The sequence below is a fragment of the Neopsephotus bourkii genome, unplaced genomic scaffold (genome assembly GCF_033783945.1).
Source record: "Neopsephotus bourkii isolate Nb327-2 ecotype Australia unplaced genomic scaffold, CSIRO-AGI_Nbou_v1 NB_114, whole genome shotgun sequence".
NCBI classification, from domain to species: Eukaryota; Metazoa; Chordata; class Aves; order Psittaciformes; family Psittacidae; genus Neopsephotus; species Neopsephotus bourkii.
Genome location: NW_026900631.1, coordinates 1,631,192 through 1,655,021, shown reverse-complemented (window position 1 = coordinate 1,655,021; position 23,830 = coordinate 1,631,192). Strand labels below are relative to the sequence as shown.

Sequence of the window (23,830 nt, the reverse complement as noted above, 5' to 3'; positions counted from 1 at the left end):
TTTTTTAGTGTTTATTTTTATTTGTTTTTACTTTTTTTTGGGGGGGGGGGGGAATTGGTTTGTGGTTTTTTTTTTTCCCTGATGCACCACCATATGATAATTGAGAACTAAAACCAACAAAGCCACTTAAACTCAAACCACCAATCTGAGATCATTAATATCTATGTACAGCATTGCCTTTTGCCCCATTTACAACACGAGCCACCATTCCTTCTTTTAATACGTTTATGCATACAGGCTCTCTAAGGTGTCAAAGAAGGTACAGAGGGGTCAGGTGTTTCATCCACATGCTTAATGATTATGACCTTAAAGGTCTTTTCCCATCTAGCCGATTCTATGACTTTAACAACCAAGGCCAAATCTCCATGCCTGGCTGGGGTGACCCCCAAAACGTGGCAGGGGCCGAACAGCCTCCAAGAGAGAAGGAGGCTCGTAGGCTCTGGAACGAGCAGCAGCCCAGCGCCTAACCGTACCTGACAGGAAGGAGGAGCCCGGGCAGATGCTCCTGCTCCAGCAGGTATTGATTTCTGCTATTTGCTCAGCAACAAACCCGACCAAACCCCATCTCGCCCGCTAAGGCTCCTTCCCGCTTCTACGGGAGCGCGCATTCCACCGGAAGCCGCCGCCGCTGCTGCCCGCCTGCCCGGAACCTTTGAAACCGGAACGCAGAGTCGCGGCGCGGTTGGGTTGGAATGCGATAGTGGGCGGACCATGGTGAAAATGGCGGCTGCCGTAGCGGCCCCACGTGGAGATGAGGAGGCTGAGGGCGAGCAGACGGACAGCGGTAACCCAGCGGGAGGGCGGTTGGGTCTCTCTCTGCTCGGACGGGCTTCTGAGGCCTCCTGAGGCCTCCTGGTCCCTGTTGTGGGCTCGGCTCGGCCCGGCCCGGCTGCCACTTCTCTTTGTCCTCTCCCGCTGGTGGGCCAGGGCCCCTCCGGAGCCTTGGCATAGTGCTGGCGCAGGAAGCGGGAGCGAAGGCCTCGACCTAGCAGCTTGTCGAAGCTCCTTCGCGGTGTGGAGGAAGCAATGGGGTGCCCTAAGGCTCTGCAGGCTGGGCTCCACCATGCTGGTGGGGTGGTATGCAGGCCCTGCCGTGCGTGTTTCGGAGCTTCTTTCCGCTGCTTTAGCCTCGGGAATACCAACAGCGACTCATTCATTCTCTGGGTCCACCAAAATAGTTTCGCTGCCGTGTTTGTCTTGGGTAGCAGCCCTTTTCTTTGGAGGGGAGGAAGCATGACAGGGTTGGGTAGAGCTGTGCGAGGAGCTCTGTGTGTATGTCTTGACTCCGTCTGTACGAGGAGGGGATCGCTCTCTGCTCCAGGGGAAAGCTTTGGGATACACCTACTACAGTAATCCGTCGGGAGAGCACAAACACTTTCATGCTCTATTCTGTATCACGTGGTTCTCCAGCCATTCTTGCCTTTCCATGTGTTGTGGGGATATACCTAGCTAGTTGTGATTGTTTCTTAATTGTGTAATGTAATTGTAGTTTTTTCCTTCCTTCTGGGAGGAGCCAAGCCAGTGCAGTGGTTCTGTTTGGTTTGAGGGTCAAAACAACCCAAGAGAAAGTTTTGCATGAGAGCTTCTTTCACAGCTTACTTCTGAATTATTGCTCTTTTTAACTGCGTGTGTCTACACCGAAGTCACTGAGCAAGGTTGGAAGAATAAAGTATGGGGATGTACGTATGTCCCCCCCCTCCCAGTTAGGACTTACTGTAGTAAATCTATGCTGGGCTTCAATCTTTGCAGTTGAAAGAGTGCCAGGTCTTCTTTCTGATAGATGTAATTTAGTATTAAGTTTCTTTGAAATATCTCTGCTTTATCTCATAATGTCATATTAAAGAGGAAGTTGTGGCAGGTTGTTGAGGCCTTGTTCATCTTTCTGTAATTGTTGAAAACAAAATGTTGGTATTCTATTATTTTATTAACAGCAAGTGTTAGGTAAAGGAGACTTAACACATGCTTTTGCAGTTTTCCTTTTTATAAATCTGATGGATCCTTATGGCTGACTGCCAGTGTGTGGAATTCTGGTTCAGGCTTTTGGTAGCTGTTAGCTACTGTTATATGTAAAAAGTCATAAGTAGGGATTAATTCATTGTTTAAAATCAAGATAACAATATTCGAGATAGCATGGACAAGGTCTAGAGGTGAAAACTAGCTAAATTCACATGTAGCAAATGGAACGTGGTGATGCACCTACTTTATGTGCAGTGGTTTGGTAAACGTATAATCTTGTTTATTTCCGTTTTTGATAATTAAATGCTTTGCAAAGCTCTAAATGTGCCTGGTCATTAAAGGCTTTGTTTTAAATTGGCTTATGCCACTGTTTTGATGCTACTTTGGAGTATTTTGCTGGTTTGAAAAGGCACATGGAGAAAACACAGTAATGAATTAGTCTGGCAACAGAGTGTATTTTTGTTTGTTAAGTAATTAAGTAGGCAGTTGATTAATAGCTGTCTCACTCCTGTCTTGCTGTTGATTCCAAATTTCAGTATTTTACCTTCTTGTTTTGTTTTGAGGGAGGCATAGGGTAAAGAAACTTAAATTGGGGGTGTTTTATTTGTATGTCGAGAACCTGAGCAGTTACTTAGACCAGAAAAGATCAGTGCCTCTGGGTTTTTTTGAACTAACTGATAACTGTCTTGATTCTGTATTTCACAAAGCAGTCTCCCCTCTGTGTTCATTAGACTTAGGTAATAAGGGGGGGCGGGGGGTGCTGGCATTATTTTCTGTGAGCAGATTTTGCTGTCATGCAAGAAATGCCTCGTGTCCCCCCCCCTTCATGTTCATCCATGTGGCTGTTTGCATTTAAGCACTAGATGTCACTGTTGCAGTTTGTGTGTATGTGTGCATATGTGTGTGTGTGTGTACGTTTATACAATTGTTGTACCAGAAAATGTTTTTTTTTTTCCCTGAAATTACCACTCCTAAACATAAAATTATTCATTAATCTAATAAATATCCAAAACTGCCTTTTCCCTTTTACCCAACCTTTTAAATCACTTAAAATCATCAGTGAGATGAGCAAGCACTTGTACTGGATACTTTCTAATAAATTCATTATGGTGTTGTATGCCTGCTTGAGGAATTCAATTAATTCAATGACAGCAAGCAGTACATGGCCCTGAACTCAAATAACATTTGCATATGGAACAAATTATGCTAGTCATGCATCCTTACTAGAAACAGAACTCCTGATACATTTTTTCTGTTCCCTTTTTTACCCCTAGATTCTGAGTTAAGCTCAGGGCTTCCAGAGGACAGCTGCTCATCAGGAGGTGAAGCCCTGGATGGTGATGATGAAGATGAAACAGCAGCCCTTGGCAATGAGGTTGAAGAGGCAACAAGCTCCAAAGCTGGCCCAAGTGCAGGCTGGGCAGATGCCATGGCGAAAGTGCTCAACAAAAAGATTCCACAAAATAAGTCCATCATCTTGGCCAAGAATAAAAACCTGGAGAAAGCGAAAGCAAAGGAAAAACAAGAAAGGCTGGAGAGGAGGATGAAGGTGAGGAAAAGAGGCAATATTTCATTGTGCAGTCACAGTTGGATGGACATATGCATGCAAGATCCCTTCAGTGGGGATCTGGGAAAATGGTCTGAGACTGTCTCAGTTTTGGAATCTCTCCTCCAAAGTGATCTCAAGTAGCTTCAGATTGTTTTTTGCTTTCCAGACAGTCATGCTGTAGGGCTTTTTCCCTTACTGCTTTTTCTGGGCCATCAGGCAGGATGATCTTTGGCAGCAGTACTGTTCCAGGCTGTCAACTTCAGGTGTGTTTCTTGTTGAGAGGGTGAAACCAGCTGCTTTAAGCTTAGGTTTGTAATTGCTGTTGTTCATTTGGGCTATAATTCACTTTGTTGGCATTACAAGTTGAAATAGTTCTCTCTTACTGAAAGTGAGAGGGAGAAAGAGAAGCAAGCTGCTTTCATTTAAAGTCTGCTGTTTCCGAAATCAAACAGCTCTAGGTTGAGATTGCATTAATCACTGATATGGTTGTGAATCCTTGTTTGCGCCCCTCAATGATTTCCCTGCTAGAGTTTTCTGTTACAGTGTCTGTGCCCTAAATTGCTTCTGGTTCTGAAACTCCTATGATGAAAACAAAACTGTGTTGACAATTAAGTAATTTGTTTGTGTATCTTTAGTGGAACTTTTAATTTCAAGGCTCTGATTGATTTACCTTCAGGCTAAAAATACATTAATAGTTCTGATGTCTCATCTTACCAGTTGTGTTTCACTGGGATAACCAGGTTATCCATCTGACAGTTTAGGACATGCTGTGGCAATGCCACGGCCTGCCTTTTAAATACAGGGAGTTTCAGTTCAGCATCTGCTCAATTACAGTTGTCCTAAATACCTGTTCTCACCCACTGAGTATGTGAGATAACTGCAAAGCAGAGGTGGGTTGCAGGTCCCCAAATTGACTTGTTTACCCTTAGAAAAACTGGAGAATAGTCTGCCTTCTATTAATTTCTTGCTGATGGAAGCTGGAATAGGGCAGTTCTTTTTATCAAAGGCCAAAACATGGTCATAAACTCACAAATTCTAGTAGTCTGCCTGGAATTATAAAGACAAGGGCTATGAAACTGCATGAAAGACTTCTTGCATAAAACAGACTTAGTGCAACATCACCAGGCCTAGAACAGTGTTAAACTGTTAAAAGAGGGGAAAACCAAAATTCACTGCCTTACTCCTGAGGCAGATTCTAGAGAAATACAACGTGCTCCTGTTGCAGCAAAAGTAAAGCTGGTGGTATTGTGGCTTCTGGAAATGGGAAAGTGGATCAGTTTGATTTTGAAACAGAGACTCCAAAAAAACCCCCAAACAAAACCCACAGCAAAAATCAGTGTTGTACACAGTTGCTGTAATGGGCGCTTGGTGCTCTTCCTCATGTTCTGCTTATTGTAGTCTTTGGCATGTGTACTGTTTGTCACAAACCTGTACTATGGTTAATTCAGCAGAAGTTAAATTCCCAAGGCTCAAAATGCAACACGTCTGTCTTGATAGACTCAGCATTTTGTTATGTATAGCTAGCTATCTGTGATCAGCTTGTGAAGTTTTGTAGTTGAAAGTTACCTCTGAATGATTTCGTTGTCTGTAGCAGTCAGTGTGAAAGCATTTGAGGTTATTTTAGACTCTTTGCTTGCCTTGAGCCAGAGGTATCACTCTGGTGTGAGTCTTTCCTAGTTTTTGTTACAAAAAGCAAGTGACTGTGAGATCTGACTGTGGTCGCTGGTGTGTCAACACAAGAGACTTGCCTGAGACCTGTTGTCCAGACCCATATTGGAGTTCCCCTTACTCTCAAACCCAACTGAGCTTTGTTGATTTATCTTTTGTTTCTTTTCTTCCTGCTACATACTCTATCAAAATATGCTGCATTCTCAAATGTCCATGTTGTTTCATGTCACAATATTTATAACACAGCTCGATAAAAAGCGGGAATGGGAAATGATGTGCCGAGTGAAGCCAGATGTTGTCAAAGACCGAGACAGAGAAAGAAATCTTCAGAGAATTGCCACAAGGTAAGAGGTTTTTTTTTTAATGCTTTCCTTGTATACATATATATAACAAAAAGAGAAGGAAAAGGGGAAGAAAAGGCCTGTGCAGGTAGTCTGTTTCCAATCAGATTGAACTCTTAAGAAGTGCCTACTAAGAGCCAAGTGATTTATATACAGGTCTTCATTGTACAATATCAAGTTCACCAAAAGATTTCAGAAGCTTTATGAAAGAGTAAAAATTTAGATGGGAATGTAATGTTTGCTTAACAGAAGTGCTTTGCTGAATCCCCTCATTTTGTTAATTTAATGCTTTCAAAATGCAGAACAGTTGCTTCTGCTACTCTGTTTTTTCCTTCTCCACAGAGGATTCACCAGATCCGTGTCTCAAGTTCAGTTGCTTGTTCTGCATTGTGGTAGTTTGGTGTCACAAAACTAGTTGAATACCTTGATGTGCTGTCTGTATCTGTCTCCTTACTCATTTATCCGTCTTGTCCCTCTACTGCATCTGCTCTTATGATCTTGCCTGAAGAATTTAATAGCTGAATTAGGACAAGTAACATGTGTCTGGGGATGAAAATGCTCTTGAAATTATCTCGATGCTGTGTTACTTTGCTTACTTCAGGGTTTGAATAGGTACTTGTGGATTTATTTGTTACTGATTCCTAGCAATAGGTAATAAGGAAGAATGAAAATTGAAAGTTTCGTATGCTGTAGTAAATGTTACTTCTTAATTGAGGTTCTGAGTAGCCATTTTGGGGAGCTAGAAGCCATAAAGGGAACTTGAGTTAAAAACTGTTTTGTTTTGTTTTGTTTTTTTCCCCATCCCAGAGGAGTTGTACAGTTATTTAATGCTGTCAGGACACACCAAAAGAACGTTGATGAGAAGGTGAAGAAAGCTGGGAGATCTGAGAGGCAGCGTGCTAAATTGCTGTCATCTGTTTCAAAGAAAGATTTCATTGATGTCTTAAGAAATGCAGAGGGTGCTAAAGGAAGCAAGAATCCTGCTGCAAAGGCTGCAAAAAGTAAACAGGTAGGCTTTGTCTGGGAGAAAAACGGCACACATGATCCTTTCTCAGCTTAACTACTGTCCATTAATGTACCTGCTCTTCAGAGCAGCTGTGTTCCAAGTGCCTGGATTTTATTGAGACTAACTAGGAAGGGAGCACGTAGCTCTTAGCGTGTTTTCCCTGGCTTTTGAGTATCAAGGCACAAAACATGGAAAGCTCTTCTGATAAGACTTCAAGTCTTATGTACAAATAACTTGGTTTAGCTGTGTGTTTAAAAAAAAATGTGAAAAACTGGATTTTGTCATGGATTTTGCACCAACCATAAAACAAACTGCTAGATTTTAGTGTATTGTGACATTTGGAAGTAGGCCAGTGGTAGTTATCAGCTCTTTTAAACTGTTATAGGCACGGGGACTTTTCATCTTACGTGGTGTGTTAGCCTGTACTACTTGCATGTACTGAGCATTTCAGGCTCGCTTCTCTGGATGATAATGGTATCTGGAACTGAAGGGCTTTGCCATACAAGTGAATACAAAATAGAAAGAAACTGAGCTGTATTAAGCATTTATATATAGGCTTTTATTTCACTAATTCTGTGTGTGTCTTAGGCTGATGTGGCTTTATTGCTGTTACAGTGTTTCAGAAAGAAGTATTTTAACACATTCCACTTTTTCCAAATGTGTTCAGGAGAGACACAGTATAGTTGGACTTACCCAAGTCTTTATCAGTTCTTTCAACTCGCCAAGTAGCTTTAGGGTTGAAAACAAGTTGCTCTGACATACTCTTTCTTGTGTTTCAGAAGCTGCATGGTTTTGAAGCGTATTTGTGTTCAGGTTTGAACTTTGTGCTCAGTAGTGGGTGGAATACTTCTCTTGGCCGATACTCACAGTAGTTAACTAAGTGCTTTTCTGTGCCAGGAAGAAATACTTTAATCAGTTGGGAGACAACAGTTTGTCATATGTTTTTTGTTTGTGTGCACTTGGGGAGCATGCTGAAACACTGCCTGGCATGAAGAGCTCATACAATTTTCATGCAAGTGTAATATTAAAGTATTTTTTAAGAATTCTTCAGATAATGAGAACAATTTAGCTTGGTGCTGACACTTTATTCCTCTCTAAATAATTCCAGCTTGCTTGTTTGGGGTGGGGAGCATGTGTGTGTGTGGTTTGGGGTTGGGGTTTAGTTGGGGTTTTTTCCTCCCCTGGAATAGCAGAGCAACATTGGAGTGATAGCAGTGCCAAGTACTATTGTAGTAAGCATTGAATCAATAGCTGAGCAAAAACAAGGACATTTTTTTTCCTCTGTCTCAGATTGTAGCAGGGCAATTTTCTAATTACTGGGTCAGAAAACATAGATAGCAAATGTTTCTGTACATTTAAAAGCAGCTTATTTTGGCAGCATCATTAACAGCATATTTCCATTAAAGTGCTCTGGAGTTGCTTTAAATGCTGGCTAGTTACTGTTGGTTTTGAGTATTGATACAGGTGCTGCTACAAAAACTTGGGATTTTTTAGTTTTTCATGAATGTCAGGCTATTCTTGCAGGTTTGGGGAGGGGGCTGGGGTTTTTGGTTTGGATTTTTTTTTAATAACTTTGTCTGGTTTTATAGACCACTTCACTTCCTCTCCCTTGTTGCATTCACCTCAGTAACTGTATTCAGTACTGAACCAAACTCTTTAATAACTCATTTTCAAGCTGTTCTTGATCTGCCTTATTTCCTTTTGACAACGTATCTTACAGACTTAGCAGGCTCCCATCCTTGTTGTTGTTGATACTTGAGGCTGAGGCCAAAATCTAATCTTCAGTCTCCTCCTCAGAATTACACTGAACAGTACTACTGGTCTCCACTGTCATATCTGTTCTGCTTGGCATTTGTGGGTTTTCAGCAGGGATGATGCCTTTGGGTGGCAAATTCCTTGCAGCAGGAGTTTGGTAGATTGTTTGTGCCATGTAAAAGCTTTTGTTTGGTTCATTTGGGTGTTTTTTGGTGTGGGTTTTTTTTTTTTTTTTTTAGCAGTTGAGAGTATGGCATGTACTTCTTTTTTTGTAAAAAAAAAAAAAAAGAGAGGGAAATACATTTATTTATCTCAACAAAAGCAATGGAAGAGATGCCAATCCCAAACTCCAGGCACTCTGCCATCAATTAAAATGCAGTCCAGAACAATAAAAACACTACCCCACCCACATAAAACAAGCAGTCAGCAGGAAAAATAGCAGAATGAAGTTTTACCAGTGAAAACAAACCTTTCTCAACTCCAGCCTGCTGAGATTATGAAAAGAGACCTGACTATATTTGTGAGAATGGGCAAATGCTTTTTCTTACTCTACAATTCACTGCTGTATTTTTCAAAGTGTGGTGGGTTCTTCAAAATGTTAGGGGTTGTTGAAGAAACCCCTTATAAAGCTCTGTTGTGGTTGACTGCTTAGTCAGGTATATGTATATGTTAGAATCATAGAATAGTTAGGGTTGGAAAGGACCTTAAGATCATCAGGTTCCAACTCCCTTGTCGTGGGCAGGGACACCTAACACTAAACTGTGTCACCCAAGGCTTTGTCTAACCTGTCCTTGAACACTGCCAGGGATGGAGCTTTCACAGCGTCCTTGGGCAACCAATTCCAGTGCCTCACCACCCTTACAGTAAAGAATTTCCTCCTTATATCCAATCTAAACTTCCTCTGTTTATGTTTGAACCCGTTAACCTTTTTCCTATCACTACAGTCCCTAATGAAGAGTCCCTTCTCATCCTCCTTGTAGGCCTCCTTCAGATACTGGAAGGTTGCTATGAGGTCTCCATGCAGCCTTCTGTTCTCCAGGCTGAACAGCCCCAACTTTCTCAGCCCATCTTCATACGGGAGGTGCTCCAGTCCCCTGATCATCCTCGTGGCCTCCTCTGGACTTGTTCCAACAGATCCATGTCCTTTTTATGTTGAGGACACCAGAAGTGCGCACAATACTCCAAGGGAGGTCTCAAGAGCAGAATAAAGGGGCAGGATCATGTCCTTCGACCTGCTGGTCACACTCCTCTTGATGCAGCCCAGGATACGGTTGGCTTTCTGGGCTGCAAGCGCACACTGAAGCTGGATCATGTTCATTTTCTCATCGACCAGCACGCCCAAGTCCTTCTCTGCAGGGCTGCTCTGAATCTCTTCTCTGCCCAGCTTGTAGCTGTGCCTGGGATTGCTCTGACCCAGGTGTAGGACCTTGCACTTGGCATGGTTAAACTTCATGAGGTTGGCATCAGCCCACCTCACAAGCGTGTCAAGGTCCCTCTGGATGGCATTCCTTCCCTCCAGCGTATCAACCGAACCACACAGCTTGGTGTCATCGGCAAACTTGCTGAGGGCACACTCAATCCCACTGTCCGTATCAGTGACGAAGATGTTAAACAAGACCGGTCCCAGCACCGATCCCTGAGGGACACCACTCGTTACTGGTCTCCAGCCGGACATTGAGCCATTGACCACAACTCTTTGCATGCGGCCATCCAGCCAGTTCTTTATCCACCGAGTGGTCCATCCATCAAATTGATGTCTTCAATTTAGAGAAAAAGAAATCCAGTGCTCTGCCAAGGCCCACCTGTAGCAGTGGGATTTCACAGCAGCATAGCCACTTAAAGTTTGTTCTCCATTTCCATCATCTTCATGCACTGATGGGGAGGAGGACAGGCAACCTGTGCCCTGTGAGCGTTTTTTAGCTTTGTATACTTTTAGCCATTGGCCAAAGTGTTACTTTATGTACACCCAGCCAGTGCAGCTATGAAAGAAAGACTGTAAGGCTGTGAACATTTTCCTGTGCCGTGTGAAACTGTAGCCCTTCTTGGGGTTTTGTGTGCCCAGATGCAAGTAATTACTTTTGTGAGCTGGAGCCAAAAGCTTTGCCTTTGGTATCATTAGCTGTTTATCAAGGTATTAGTCCTTGCTGACCCAGCTGACATATTTTTCACTGCTTTTTTTTTTTTTGGGGGGGGAAGCATTTCCTGGGAGGTAAGAGAGCTTTCAGTCTTGTTCTACACAGTCCTTTACAGACCAGATTTTCATTTCACTATGTGTTGGGTGTATCTTGGAGCTTCCCACCTGCAAGATACTATAAGAAACATTACTGAACTATAGGTTTAAGAAAGGTGCATGTTGGAGATGCTGTCTTTCCAGCCCTAGAGCCCATTTTTATGTCTGTAGAAGAAATACAGAAGTATGACTGCTACTGCTGAACCCAGGACAGTAGTGTTAGTAAAGGATTTCTTACAGGAATCCTTTGATTTCTTTAGGTGCTTAAGAAATTCCTGGGTGTTTTTAGGATTATGGTTTAGGGAACTATTTTTGCTTCCAAGACTGAATGAAGTTTCTAATCTCTTAGAGCTGTACAAACATGTTGACTGATACAGTGAATTACATGAGGTTTTGAAATCATCATTGTAAGGAAACAAATTCAGAGTTAATATTCCCAGAGCAGCATCAGCTCTTCTCTCTTGCTTCACGTCAGTTACAACAGGGTCATTCAAGTACCAGAAGCTCTCATCTTGATGTATTTCTTTTCATTAGTGATATTCTGTGTAAAGCATTGCTGGGCAGTAAAACTTTTTCCGTTGACACATAAATAACTAGCATGAAAGATATTTTTGTGACAAGTGTAACCTGCACTCATCAGCCTTTGAATTAGACCTTTGTAGCATGGTTTTCTGAATCACCTATGTTTGCTTCAACCTGTAAGTTTCCTTACAGCAGATCTGCGGCAGAGCGTTTCAGTGCAGGATTTCCTGGTCTGTTTCAGTGACCATGATTCAAATTGTGCAAGGTAATTGTAATCAGCAGGGTAAACTGTGCTGACTGTATGACTTGAAGGTACAATTTGCTTCCTATATCATGTTGACATCTGGAAAAAATGGGTGTATTAGCCTCAAAATAGTACCTATTCTAAAATAACTTACTGATGGGAAGGAAGATGAGTGTCAAAGAATACAAGTGGTATTTTATATCAGCTATTACTCATATGGGACTTGAAATAAAATGGTTTTTCAGATATGTTCCTTCTGCTTGAAGTGTATTTTACAAATGCTCCTGGTGTTTTTAAAGTAATCTATAATTACTTCAGTAAATTAATGATTCTTATTAGTGACTTAGTGACTCTAGAGTCAGGTTTGCGATAGGTTTTTCTTCATAAGACTTTTAATATTCATAAATAGTAGTTTGAAGATTATTCAAGGCAGAAGGCGTACTGCACTTCTGACTTTGACTGTTGCTCTTGCTGGGACACAAGAATTGGCACAGGGACTTTAATTTTTCATTTTAGATGGGGATATGAATGTGCTTTCCAGCTTAAAATTAGACATGTTTAAAACCTGTGAGAGTGACAGCCTCCTTCTTGCAACTTTGTAAGTACTGGCCAGTGCCCTGTTGCTCTGCTTTTTTACACAGTGTAGAAATGGGGGGGGGTGGGGAAATCTTGTTTTCATCCATATACCTGTTTGAAGGGACAGTAGTAAGGAAACATTTTTTCTTAGGTGATAATGACATTGCAGAGTAACAAGTTTATTACTACAGCTGTTGTGTGCTGACTTTACACGACTAATTGAAGGAGTAACCAGGCATGCATGTGTTCTGGCAGATTTGAGGGTGCAGCCAAGTGTTAATTTAGTTCAGCTGCAGCCAGAGTAGATGTGTTCTCTCAATTCTAATAAATGTTTTCCCATCACATGTACAGGAGCATCTACTCTACTCTCATAAGACCCCACCTGGATTCAGTTCTGGGGCCCCCAACAAAAGAGGGTCATGGAGCGAGTGAGTGAGTCCGCAGGAGGCCATGAAGATGCTCCGAGGGCTGGAGCACCTCTGCTTTGGAGACAGGCTGAGGCTTGTTCAGCCTGGACCTTCTAACAGTCTTTCAATACCTGAAGGGGGCTTAAAAGAAAGCTGGAGAGGGACTTTTTACAAGGGCTTGTAGTAATAGGACAAGGGAGAATGGCTTTAAATTGGCCGAGGGTAGATTTAGGCTAGACATTGGGAAGAAGTTCTTCCCTATGAGGGTCCTGAGGCACCAGTTGCCTGGAGAAGCTCTGGCTGCCTCATCTCTGGCAGTGTTCAAGGCCAGGTTGGATGGGGCTTAGAGCAACCTGCTCTAGTGAAAGGTGTCCCTGCCCATAGTAGGGGGTTGGAACTGGATGCGCTTTAATGTACCTTCCAACTCTAACCATTTTATGGTTCTGTAAATTTGGATTCCTTTATATATAGTGCATTTGTATCTGTTTTTCTCAAATGTGTGTATAGCCTCTCAAAGGTCACACACTGTATGTTTGGAGCTGATGCATTTAAATGTTTTTTGGTTTTGTACCAAAAGGTTGCTGACTACCCAATTGTATGCTGTATTCAGATTTTTATCATTTATCCTTAGGGATAAATGCAGTGCCAGCTGACACCAATTTGCTATATCTTAAATTCCTTATGTTCTTTAAGGTAAAGGGTTATTGTGCAGTATTAGAAGTTGTTTGATGGTGACCTTTTTGTTTTAAATCTTTGTACAGGAAGATGTATTGACTTACCTAGTGTACGTCAGGGTTAGGTTTCTAGGAGGTACAAGCTCAGTTCCCTATCTTTTGCCATAGCTGGTAACACACATCTGTGTTAACATGGGAATGTAGATCTTTGCCAATATTTAAATGTGTATTTGATTTATAGATGTGAAATATATGACACTGAGTTCAGCTCCAGATAAGAGGATTAAGGGCTGTGTGACAGCTGTATTTCACTAGGTTCACCCTTTTTCCCTGTGTTTTTTAGCTTCAGGTTTCTTTTTCTGCTGTCTTTTTCATATATATGATAAGAAATCAGAAAGGGAAAAAGATTGTGATTTTGCACTCTGTTCCCATCAACCTCTTTTTTATCCTCTTCACGTTTTATGTTCCTGCCAGGTTCTCTTCCCCTGCACCCAAGAGTCAAGCATGCAGTCCCATGTCCTGGTGCCTAAAGTGAGAGCAACCCTGACAACTGCTTGCACAGAAGCACCAGGTCCTCCTTTGTCATCATGAGTCACACATGGTCCAGTTTAATGCTTTATTCTAAGGTGCAGATAGTACGTGATCAGTGAGGACAGATACCTCAAGAGAAAATGGATAATAAATACCTACTGTATTTCGTGAGGTGATGACCTGAGGTGACCTCTGTGGACACCTACTCATCTATGTATCTTGGTAGGGTGAGGAGTGGTGGGTCAGACTGCTTACAGCTTACAGTGGGTACAAGGCTGTCAAATTCAGGTTTGGTTTGTGTTTTTTTTCTTTCCTATGGGAAAATCCAACCAGTTTTAAATGAATGCTTCTGAAATTTACTGAAAGCGTTAGAAAATACACTTCTTGTTTTTCCTTTTAATCCTACTTGTTATTACAAATGATACTAAAGCTGTCTTTTTGGAAAGATCTGATCTCTTCTGGGTTTGTTGCTGAATCCTGGATGGTGTTCCGCATGTGGTCTGTGCCATTTCTTCTTCACCCGCAGGCATTGGTAAGACCCATACAGAAATGCAGAAGTAAATGGAAGAGTTAGAAAGGAAAAGAAGGGGTAGCCAGTTGGTTAAAGATAAGGGATTGGGATCATGAGCAGATGGCGTATTTGCTCTTCAGGTTTAAACTGCTTTTTGAAAGCATACTGGGAATGTTGAGGGGTATGGTCTGTTGCATAATGAGTTTGCCACTCACCCACAACAGTGTGAGGGAAATTACAGGAATATAAAATTAAACAGCTTTGGATTTGGAAACGTTTAGGGTATGTTGCAAAAGTCACTTAAGTAAAAGTAGGAGCAGTGAGTGTAGGGAGGTTTAGCCAGACAAGCTGCTTAGTAGTCATAAAAACTTCAGTATTTCATGTTTAGTAATAAAATTACAGAAAAATGGTTCTTTTATATAATTTTTCCCTCATTTTTTTCCCCCTCCTGCCTCGTAGTTTTTTTGATTCCTGTATTTGTTTTGTTAAGTGGAAATCCTGAGTCAGGAAGAGAAGGTTTTTTTATTAGCCCCGCTTCTTCCTCATCAGCCACTCTGTGAGATGATTTCTTAAGTGCTGGAGAAGTGAAGGACTTGGTCATTACTATAGCCTTCGTTGTTAGAGACAGCCTTCTGGGACTCATTCTGTTATGCCTCTTGTTGAATCATAATGAAAACCAGTGGGTATTTCAGCATCATTTGTATGGAATAATCTTGAGTCATATTCAGATTATTCTAAAATCTGCAAGATGCTAATTTATTCTAAAAGAGGATCAAAATATACTCCTAACAGCTATGAGCCTGCACGTTTCTTTACAGTGCACGTTTCTTTACAGTGCACGTTTCTTTACAGTGCACGTTTCTTTACAGTGCACGTTTCTTTACAGTGCACGTTTCTTTACTGTGTTAGCAGGCAAGCTGTTACAGAATCCTGCAGAAGGCTTTAGGTACCCAGCTGAGATAGTGCATAAGGGCTTTGCGTAAATGGCTGACATCTAAGAAGGATCTGTTGTGACTCAAAAATGTTTTTCTAAAGTAGACTGTTGAAAGACGTTAATACTTCTGAGGTATGGCATATTGAAGGTCTTGACCAGATGCTTTTTACTAGGTCTTGCTGTATCTGCATATTTTCCAGGTTCAGCATGATGGTTTGGGAACTGTGCAACTTGCAAAAAGGATGTTGTGGATCTGTGTAATATTTAAGCTGATCTTTTAATTCCATCATGCCTTCATTACTGCAGGATGGTAGAATTGCTTGTGCAGCCAAAGGTTTTCTGAGATGGCTGCTATCAGAGCTGGAGCACAGCACAGGCTGAGGAATTCCGGAGTGCCCTGTGTGCAGGAGGGTCCTGTGTTGTGCTTGGATTCTTAAGATATTTTTGCTTTTTCTGACAGAAATACCGATCTTTGAGTTTTCTGATGAACTAAGCCTGAAGAAATGTGTTCTCGCATAAGCGCTTTCTGTGATTCGTCTTTGCAACTGAGCATTTAATAACAGTGTTAATGAATTTTCTTAAGTCCAGTTGAATGTTTGTTTTAAGAAATTCCATAATTCAGTTCTGACCCCTCTAAGGTTGGGGCATCTTTAAGCATCTGCATGCCAACCCAAAGCATTCCTTCCCATTCACACATCCTCAGTTGTAGTAAATCATAGAGGATGATGTGAGGATGGGGAGATTCCTCATGTGGGTCATTAAGCTCTGGGTGGTCTTCTGGCTATGCTCAAAAGGAAAATCAGTATTTGTTGTGCTTGTAGTAATAATTCCAGTGTGTTATTTGCAGAGAACTTTGAACAGGAACAACAGGTTTCAAAACACACTGTAAAAACATTTCATTCTGATTTACTAGAAATGCCAGTGCAGATTCTGGTGGGCACAAGAGTGAGTGTAAATCTCACACTGTGAGATTTGTGCACACTAGAATCTGTGTGACATTTGTAAATAAACCTCCTGTGTCACTGTTGACATCCACATTGTAGAGTCAACTCAGATATGCCAAGGCAATTTAGTTCAGTCACTCTGATTTCTCATTTAGAGAGAGGCTGCAAATGAATATTGAATAACTCTCACCCTAAGGAATAAGTGATTGTGCAGAATTATGCTGCAGCAGAATAGACTACTGTTGTGTAGTTTGAATGTTCTGCAAGCTAAAAGATGCTTCCCAAAGTGGGTTGCTTTGAGACTTCAGCTCAGAAGTTCAAAATAGTAGCAGTACAGGATATGTTCTTGTTTTCCAGTTCTGTGGGATCGGGTGTACATAGGAACTTTTCTTATAGTTAAGATCTCGCCATAATTCAAATTAGATAAACTTGTAAACAGTACTGATGATTAAATCTGGGTATTTTCCTGTTAAAAAATCATTTGTTTTCTGCTTATATTGCTGCTTTAGTTGTTTCAGCTGCAGTTCTCTTTATTTCTTTCTGGCCTAGGGGAATCTTACTTTCTTAGCCTGTGATCTTGGATATCTCTGCAAACAAATTTAGGGGAAATGATTGTGCTGATGTTCTTTGCTTTCAGTTTCCTTTCTCTTCTACCAAGTGTGTTTTAATTTTCTATTTTATTAAATTGAGACTTAACGCACCTCGGTGTATGTCTGTGCTAAGGACTTTTGAGCTAGGTATAAACCAACTTGTGTGGGATGAGAAACAGAATAGCAGCAGTCATTGGGACCAAGATGCAGCCTGGCTGGGAAGGTAACTGTCAGCTGTATGTGAGACTGTGTCTTGGCAGTTATGCTTGTTAACTTTGTCATGATAAAAGCCTCCCTGTATTTCAAGGTCTCAGATGCTTGTATTGAGCAAAACAGAGGAACCTGGGGAGGCAGTTCAAATTAATTAGACATTAGAATTGTTTTTTCAGGGCTTAAAGTTGTTGCTTGAGAGATATTTATGTTAGAAATTCCTTCCCTGACAGGTACAAATAAACGTTTATTGTATGAGGGATGCCCTTGCAACCTTGGGGACATGAGAGATGTAAATAGAGATGGCCCTGCAAGCCCTAGCATTTCATCTTGTACTTGGAGCAAAGTCATGGAGAATCCAGTGTGTCGAATGTAATTCCTAGGTCTGAAAGGTGTCCATTTGTTAATACCCTGCAGTTACTGTCATCTGAACACAGGCTGTAGTGAAGTCTCTGCAGTGATATGTATATGTACTGCTTTGCATATGCAGAAACTGGTATGCTCAAGTGACATGAGGTGGTGGGAGCCAGAGTGAAATGCTGTCTTTAATCTGCGCAGTCTGATTTCAAGATCCAGCTTTTCATGCCATTACTTACCAAGAAGCATTATGGGACTTCAGTTTGCTTGTGTGTAGGGTTCTGAAGAGCTCTGACTTTTAGGATGTTGCTGTGCCAGTAAAGCAACAGGTGAAAATGACAATATGACTTACTGAACTTAATTCCCTTAAGGTTTCAAGCGAAGCAGGCTTTGAGCTAAAGCACTTGTTGCAGACTGAAGCATCTATGTGCAGTTGCAAGTATCCCACTCCTGCTCCTGCCAACTTCAGAAGGGATAAAGAGGATCTGTGTCCCACCTGAGTGGCAGTGCAGCCTGCCACAACTCTGGTGTTGAGTTTGGCAGGTCTCAGATACTTACTGTAATGTCATTTACCAAGAGTGGGTTGTGTAGCTCCACAAAAAAATAAACTGAAACAGCAGGATTTCTAACATGATCTTGATCATGTAGCTGCTGCTGATGCCATGGGGCTTTCATAGACCAGTTCCTCCAAAATCATCCAGGTGGCAATTCTATCACAGATCCTGCAAGGGATGGCTGTTTTTTCTAGGTGACAGACTTAAGCTTTGTTTTTTTTTGTGGGTGGGTGATTTTATTAGGACTTGGCTATGAATTTCTGTTTATCCTCTCCTGGTGCAGATTTTAAAGGGTATGTCTTCAAAAGTAATTAGTTTGGGAAGTATGTCCCTGCTACTTGTGTCAGACTTGAGCTAATGCTGTGATAGCTTAGGTGGCATACCAGGGAGGCGAGATGGTGTTTGCTTTATTTAGGTAATCTCTTTTCAAATGGACTATTGGTCTTTCCCAGTATCTGTACTAGAGTAACCATGCTGTGCATTTTGTTCTCAGTTCATGATAACATGTGCATTGTCATGTACCAGTAACTCCTGAGATACTTTACTAACTGCTGTCTCTAAAACCTTTTGAAATAGCTTGCCACATCTTCAGGCAAAGAAAAAAAACATTCAAATGTATGTATAAATGTATAATGGGGAGGGTGGGGGGGAGCAACACCAAAATTTTTCACTCTTTGTCTTACTGAAGGACCCACTTTATGTAGCATTGCATGCTAATGTTTATATAGCCTGCTTTGTTTTCATTTGGGGATGTTCAAAGGGGACTTCAGTGCTGTAATGTGGGAGATGTGAACAGGCAGCTGACTGGAAGTTCAAAAGTGGTTGAAAAGTTGTAGAATGAAAGCTGGTTTATTTTCCGCATGGCAAGAATCAGTTTTGTTTTATTTAGATGAAACCATATTATGGCACTGAAAACCCAAGTGTATCAGCATTCTTACACAGAGCAAGTTGGGAAGCGATGTGACAGCTGAGGTAATTGTTGGTTATCCGAATAGTCTTGCTGTGGATTTTCTTAAGACTCCAGAAATGTTTTGTGCTACAATAGATTTGTTTTCAGGTTTGGGTTTTTTTGTTTTGTTTTGGTTTTTGTTTATTATTATTCTGAGGGGTAAATGGAGCACTAAATGAGTTAGGAATGAAGATATTAAACATGGGGTTTTCTTCACTTGGAGGACTTGCTTAAAATACATTAAATATTTGTTTCAAGCATTTAATCCTCATCCTTGAGGCATGCACATGCTACCTCTCCTTGGGGCTTGTTGTAAAACTCTATTCAAACCTTTGTAGTCCCTTATATAGTGGGTAATGCAATGAAGGATCAGCATCCCTCTTTTGTCCGGTTGTTCACTTGACATAGCCAGAAAGAAGGCTGAATAGTAGCTTGTGATGGATTTGAGCATTGGGCTATTCAAGCCCTCAGCCTTTCACTGTTGTTGCTGACAATAATGTATTGGTTTGTGCTATTTAGAAAAAGAAACAAAACCCCAACCCCTGTTCTGCACATCTGGGGGAAAAGGGGGGTTTTCTGTTGGCTTTATTGTTGAAAAAAAATAGGAAAAATGCATTGTTTTGTAAGGGAGGTGAGGTTTTTTTCCATTCAGGTATTTCAAATTTAACTCTCTGACATGTTTGAACAGTGATTTATAAAAGGTCTGGGATAAATGAAGCTTCTGCTTGGTGACTTTTGTAAAGCTTTCAGCCTTTCCCTGCTCTGCAGGGGTAAACAGAAACCAACTGAAAGACAGTTAAGAAGGTGTCAGGGGGAAGCTACTGTCTGATTTCGTCCCACAGCAGAGTACCTGTGTTACGCTAATACAGATTATTCTCATGTTAAAACACCCTTCAGGTCTGTGTAACAGACCTGCCTTATCTGTAATTCTTTAACTCCAGGCAATTGATTACCCTGTCTGTGATGTTTTCAGGACTTACTGGACATTTGAAATGAATTACTCCAAGAACAGAAGGTGGTTAGAAGGCCCTGTCTGAGGAAAAGGGAGGTTGTTGTGATGGCTGAGTTACTTTTAAGAGTAGGCATTACTGAGAACAGCTGTGAAGACAAAAAAAAATCCATCTTGGAACTGGGTCCTGAGAGATTCCTTTTGGGAAGGGAAGTGTTAAGACTTGTTACCCCGTTTTTGTGACAGTACTCTTTCAAAAGAGTCACATTTAGCATTTCTGCTTCGATTATCCACTAAAAATACTTCGTTTGGGAGACTTTCTGTACTCAACTTCCGTTGGTGTGATGTGTTAGATTGACAGTGACGGACCTGCATTCTCTATTTCTTGTTTCTCCTGCTATTAAATTCTGGATGCTTCTCTCTACTAGAGCTTGCATGACATCTGCCTATATATGTTATGTTTCTGTATATCACATATTCCTAGATGCACGGCAGAGGCATGAACAAATGTCTACAGCAATCGCATTCACTATGGGTTTTGCATCTAGTCATCTGTGTCTGCAGAGGATGCTGCAAGAGAGAACCTCCGTGCCTTGTACAGTATCAGGAGATGGTAGTTAAATAAGTCAGTTGAGGTCTGTCCTGTTGAGCAGGGGAGTGGGAAAAGCACACCTCAGATACCTGTATTAATAACTTTGTTTTAAAAAGCCTGCAAAAATAAGTTGTTGTTTTCTGTGCCCCTGATTCCACTTTAGTGGGACAATTCTTTGCTTACCTACTGGACACTGAGCCATGTTGTTCCTCAGAAGAGTTTTGCTTTTAAGTCTTAAACCACTGAAATAAAACAGATCTTAGTGTTTTCCTTCAGTAAGAATGCAGGAGTAGCGTCAAGCTGTTCTTTAAAACTGTTGCCACAGGATGGGGCTGTTGCTCTGCCCAAATATGATCTGTCATTTGGAAGAACGGCAACCAAGTACTTTCAGTGCTAACCTAGAACTACCGTCCTATTGCTTTTATTTATTATTCACCAGTCCATGTACTGTGGCTTCAGTTTATCCACTTTCAGGAGGTAGGGAATTTGTAGTAAGGTGTTGTTGGCTTGCTAAACGTAGACCAAGTTTGCTTCTTTTAGAGGCAGCTTTGTACCATATGACAAGCCCAGGTAGTGAGGTAATAGTCCACATAAAGGGGATTTGGTCCATGTATCACAGAATATGTTAAATATTAAATTGGGGGGGTTAGCCCTTTATTAAATCCATATTTGTGTTTTAAAAATGTGCCAAGAAGTGTTCTAATGAAGCAGCACCTGGGGGTTAATAAATGATATCATGGATCCATTCTGATTGCCAAGAAAGATTTTAATAAAGGAAGCCATGCCCAGGGTTGACCCTTTCATCCATGAGGAATAATTGTTTTGTTCCTATATTTCTTTTATTGGTTGGTTAAAACAAGCTTGCTTTTTAGCAAAAACAAGCTTGCTTTTTAGCATCAAGTCATTTATGATTGACCTGCATATTTCTGTGTACCATTTGCATAAAGAGCTAACTGACTGAAATTGTGTGAGGCATTACTCTGATGGCATGAAGAGCTTCCATCTTTTACTGCCTTTCACATTGACCTCATCTTTCTCTGTTCTTCTTCCCTCAAACATTCAGGGTGAAGTGAAGTCTGAAGAGGGGCCAGAATGGAATATACTGCGTGATGACTTCATGATGGGAGCATCTATGAAAGACTGGGACAAGGAAAGCGATGGAGAGGGCAGTATTGAAGAAGAGGGTGGTCTGAAACAAGATGACAGTAACTGAATGAAACTGAAAACCATTCAAGATAATGTTTTATCATCTTTATTTTCTTTGGATAAAAAGTCAGCATTCTGTGAATGTACAACACTTGGAGAATATCTTTTTAAAGAAAAAAAGGAAAAGACTTGCGCAACTTTGGAGTGTTTTCTCCTTCATGTCAGACTTTTATTTAATGCAGCTTCATTTGCTATACTGAAATCCTGAAATATTTTCCAAAACATGTATAATTTTCAACATATTTCCAAAACATTTTGTACAGTCAAAATAGTGGCACCTGCCCAATGAAAGACTGATTTTGCCAAGGTCATTAAAAGTTTATACATTAGTCATGGCAAGTGTTGTATTAGTGTGCCTGCATTTCCAAATCAGCATTGCACTTTGAAAGTTGTTAGCAATTCGCAATAGAAATGGCTTACAATAAACAGAAATGCCGTCACCTTGTAAAGTTATCAGACTCCTATAGAGTCTTTACTACTTTGGCCAGAAAAGGTTTTGTAGATAATAAAGAAAAGTAACCATTAATGTGATAGTTCTGGTCTTGGAGCATTAGTTTGATTGGAGACAATTCTGGAAACATAACTGTAAAAGGAGAGACTTGACCCTACAGAGTGGCTTTTATGTTTTGTTATATATATGGAAGTATGAGTTTTTCCATGGCAAGTCTGAAGTTGTGTAAGCTAAGAGACTGATAAGAGACGAAAGGACAATTATTGCTATTATTATTTTTGTTGGAGGAGAGAGGGCTTTTCTAGCAATACTGCATAAAATTGTGTTCAGTGTTTCCTCATTTGCAGTTCTGGTGTTCTGGCCTTTTTCAGCACTGAGCTGGACCTCCAGGATACATCCTGTGGGTTTAGGCAGCTGTAATGCTAATTCCTAAGGTCTGTAAAGGGTCAAACAAAAGCCCTTCCTCTTAGGTGCATACTGTAACAGTAGCAGATTTTGGAAGACATCTGTCAGGGTAACACTATTTGTCTTTTTCAAACCACAGCAGTTTTTCCTAATCAATTGTTTAGTTGTGAATATGTTACTATTAACATACATAATAAGAATATATTCTTTATAAACATATGCATGCAGAAGAAAGTGCATTGTGATTAAGGTGTTCTAAATGAGAAGCTGAGGTTGAATTCTGCTGCCTTCACTGTTCCAGACTGGCTGGCTGATGCTGTGTCAGTTGTTTAACTTTTCTATTACATTTCCCCATTTCCTATGTGTAGAAAATGCCTTGGGGCCTATTAATTGATACTTTAAAAGCACAGTACTATTCTGTCTGTTTCTATAGATGTCTGGCATACAAACCTTTCTTTGTACCTGCTTATATGCAAGATAGCATTGAAATCTGTGTAGGGCAGTGGATTTAGATTTTCCCAACAAAGGCACTGAGGAGGGGAGAGGGTTTGAACTTTGTATATACTGCAGGAGAAAAAAAATAAACATACAAAATGGCAGAGAAACCCATGCTAACAACTGGCAATGCTTGTGTTGTCCCTAGCCTATTCATCTGGTGTAGATATTGTAGCATAATTCTTTGAGGAGAGCTCAAAGCTAGCAGCAGAAATGTTTAGATTTTCAAGCTGCTTTGAGTGTTAGACATACTAGATATCTGAGGAGATATCTGAGGAGGCCTGATATTTATTATCACAAACGAAGGCATACACCCAAAATACCAAGTGACAAAACCTCAGAAGTTTTAACATATGGTTATCCTGGCTTCTGAAGGCCAGATATCTGTATAGCTGTTCAGTGAGAGCTGGCATCTCATTAGTGCAAAACAAAGATAGACTACAATAGTTCAAGTAGCTACTTTAAGTAGAATAGCAACATAATAGCCCAATCTGACATTGCTTTCTTTCTACAGAGCTCAGTTTGTGTGAAAAAATGGCATCAGCATCTTTGAATGTGCAGTTGCTCTTTCATTTGATATCACCAGTATCTGCCTGAGGTCAAACTTTTGGAAAGTAATCTAGTTTTTCTTAGGAACAGTGACATTATGACATTAAAAATACTCCCAGACTACTTTAGAATACTTGGGTGTTTGAATTTTACTTGTGCATTTTTGAAGTGATGTTTTGATTAAGGCAACAGAGTATCACTTGTGTATTTAAGAAAAACATGGAGTATGTTGATATTATTAAAAATACCTTGAGCTTCCATTTCATAGCAGTACTTCTTGCCTGTAAGTGGAGAGCGTTTCTTATCTTTTTCAGAAGGATAATACTCTATGTATGTCGAATACTTTTTAGATTTTGGTACCTTGCCTTTGCCATGTCCTTTGGTTGTGCCATATTCAGAAAAACTCCTAGAGTAACTTAGATTGGTAACTACCTCCTAAAGTGAAATAAGCTCCAGGCGCTTTGTGGCAGATGGAAGTGTATATTTTAACTTTAGGCATTTGGTGGACAACTTACTTCACAAGCTTTATTGTAATGGACTAGCAGTTCAAGGGAAGAGCTAAACCCTGTATGGCCCATACCCCTTCTAGTCTCCTTTCTCAGCTGTGGGATCAGGCTCTACCCACCTCCCCACCCGCTTTTCCAGTAATGTTCTTCCTTTTCCATAGCTACCAAG

The 23,830-nt window shown here is 40.9% G+C and overlaps 1 protein-coding gene across 1 annotated transcript; it reads left to right on the top strand.

Annotated features, from left to right (window-relative positions):
- The first annotated feature begins 632 nt into the window (after positions 1–632).
- RRP15 (ribosomal RNA processing 15 homolog) lies at positions 633–22,523 on the top strand. The gene is made up of 5 exons (XM_061365425.1): positions 633–784; positions 3,231–3,505; positions 5,420–5,517; positions 6,322–6,523; positions 21,113–22,523. The coding sequence occupies exons 1-5, from the start codon at positions 712–714 to the stop codon at positions 21,260–21,262; spliced, it is 798 nt and encodes a 265-aa protein (XP_061221409.1). The 5' UTR covers positions 633–711; the 3' UTR covers positions 21,263–22,523.
- The last annotated feature ends 1,307 nt before the right edge of the window (positions 22,524–23,830 follow it).

Bases quoted from the DNA above. Each gene is read 5' to 3' on its own strand.
- RRP15 (XM_061365425.1), top strand. From the start codon at position 712: ATGGTGAAAATGGCGGCTGCCGTAGCGGCCCCACGTGGAGATGAGGAG. The intron at 5,518-6,321 runs GTAAGAGGTTTT...TCCCCATCCCAG, and splicing joins CTTCAGAGAATTGCCACAAG to AGGAGTTGTACAGTTATTTA. The intron at 6,524-21,112 runs GTAGGCTTTGTC...TCAAACATTCAG, and splicing joins AGGCTGCAAAAAGTAAACAG to GGTGAAGTGAAGTCTGAAGA.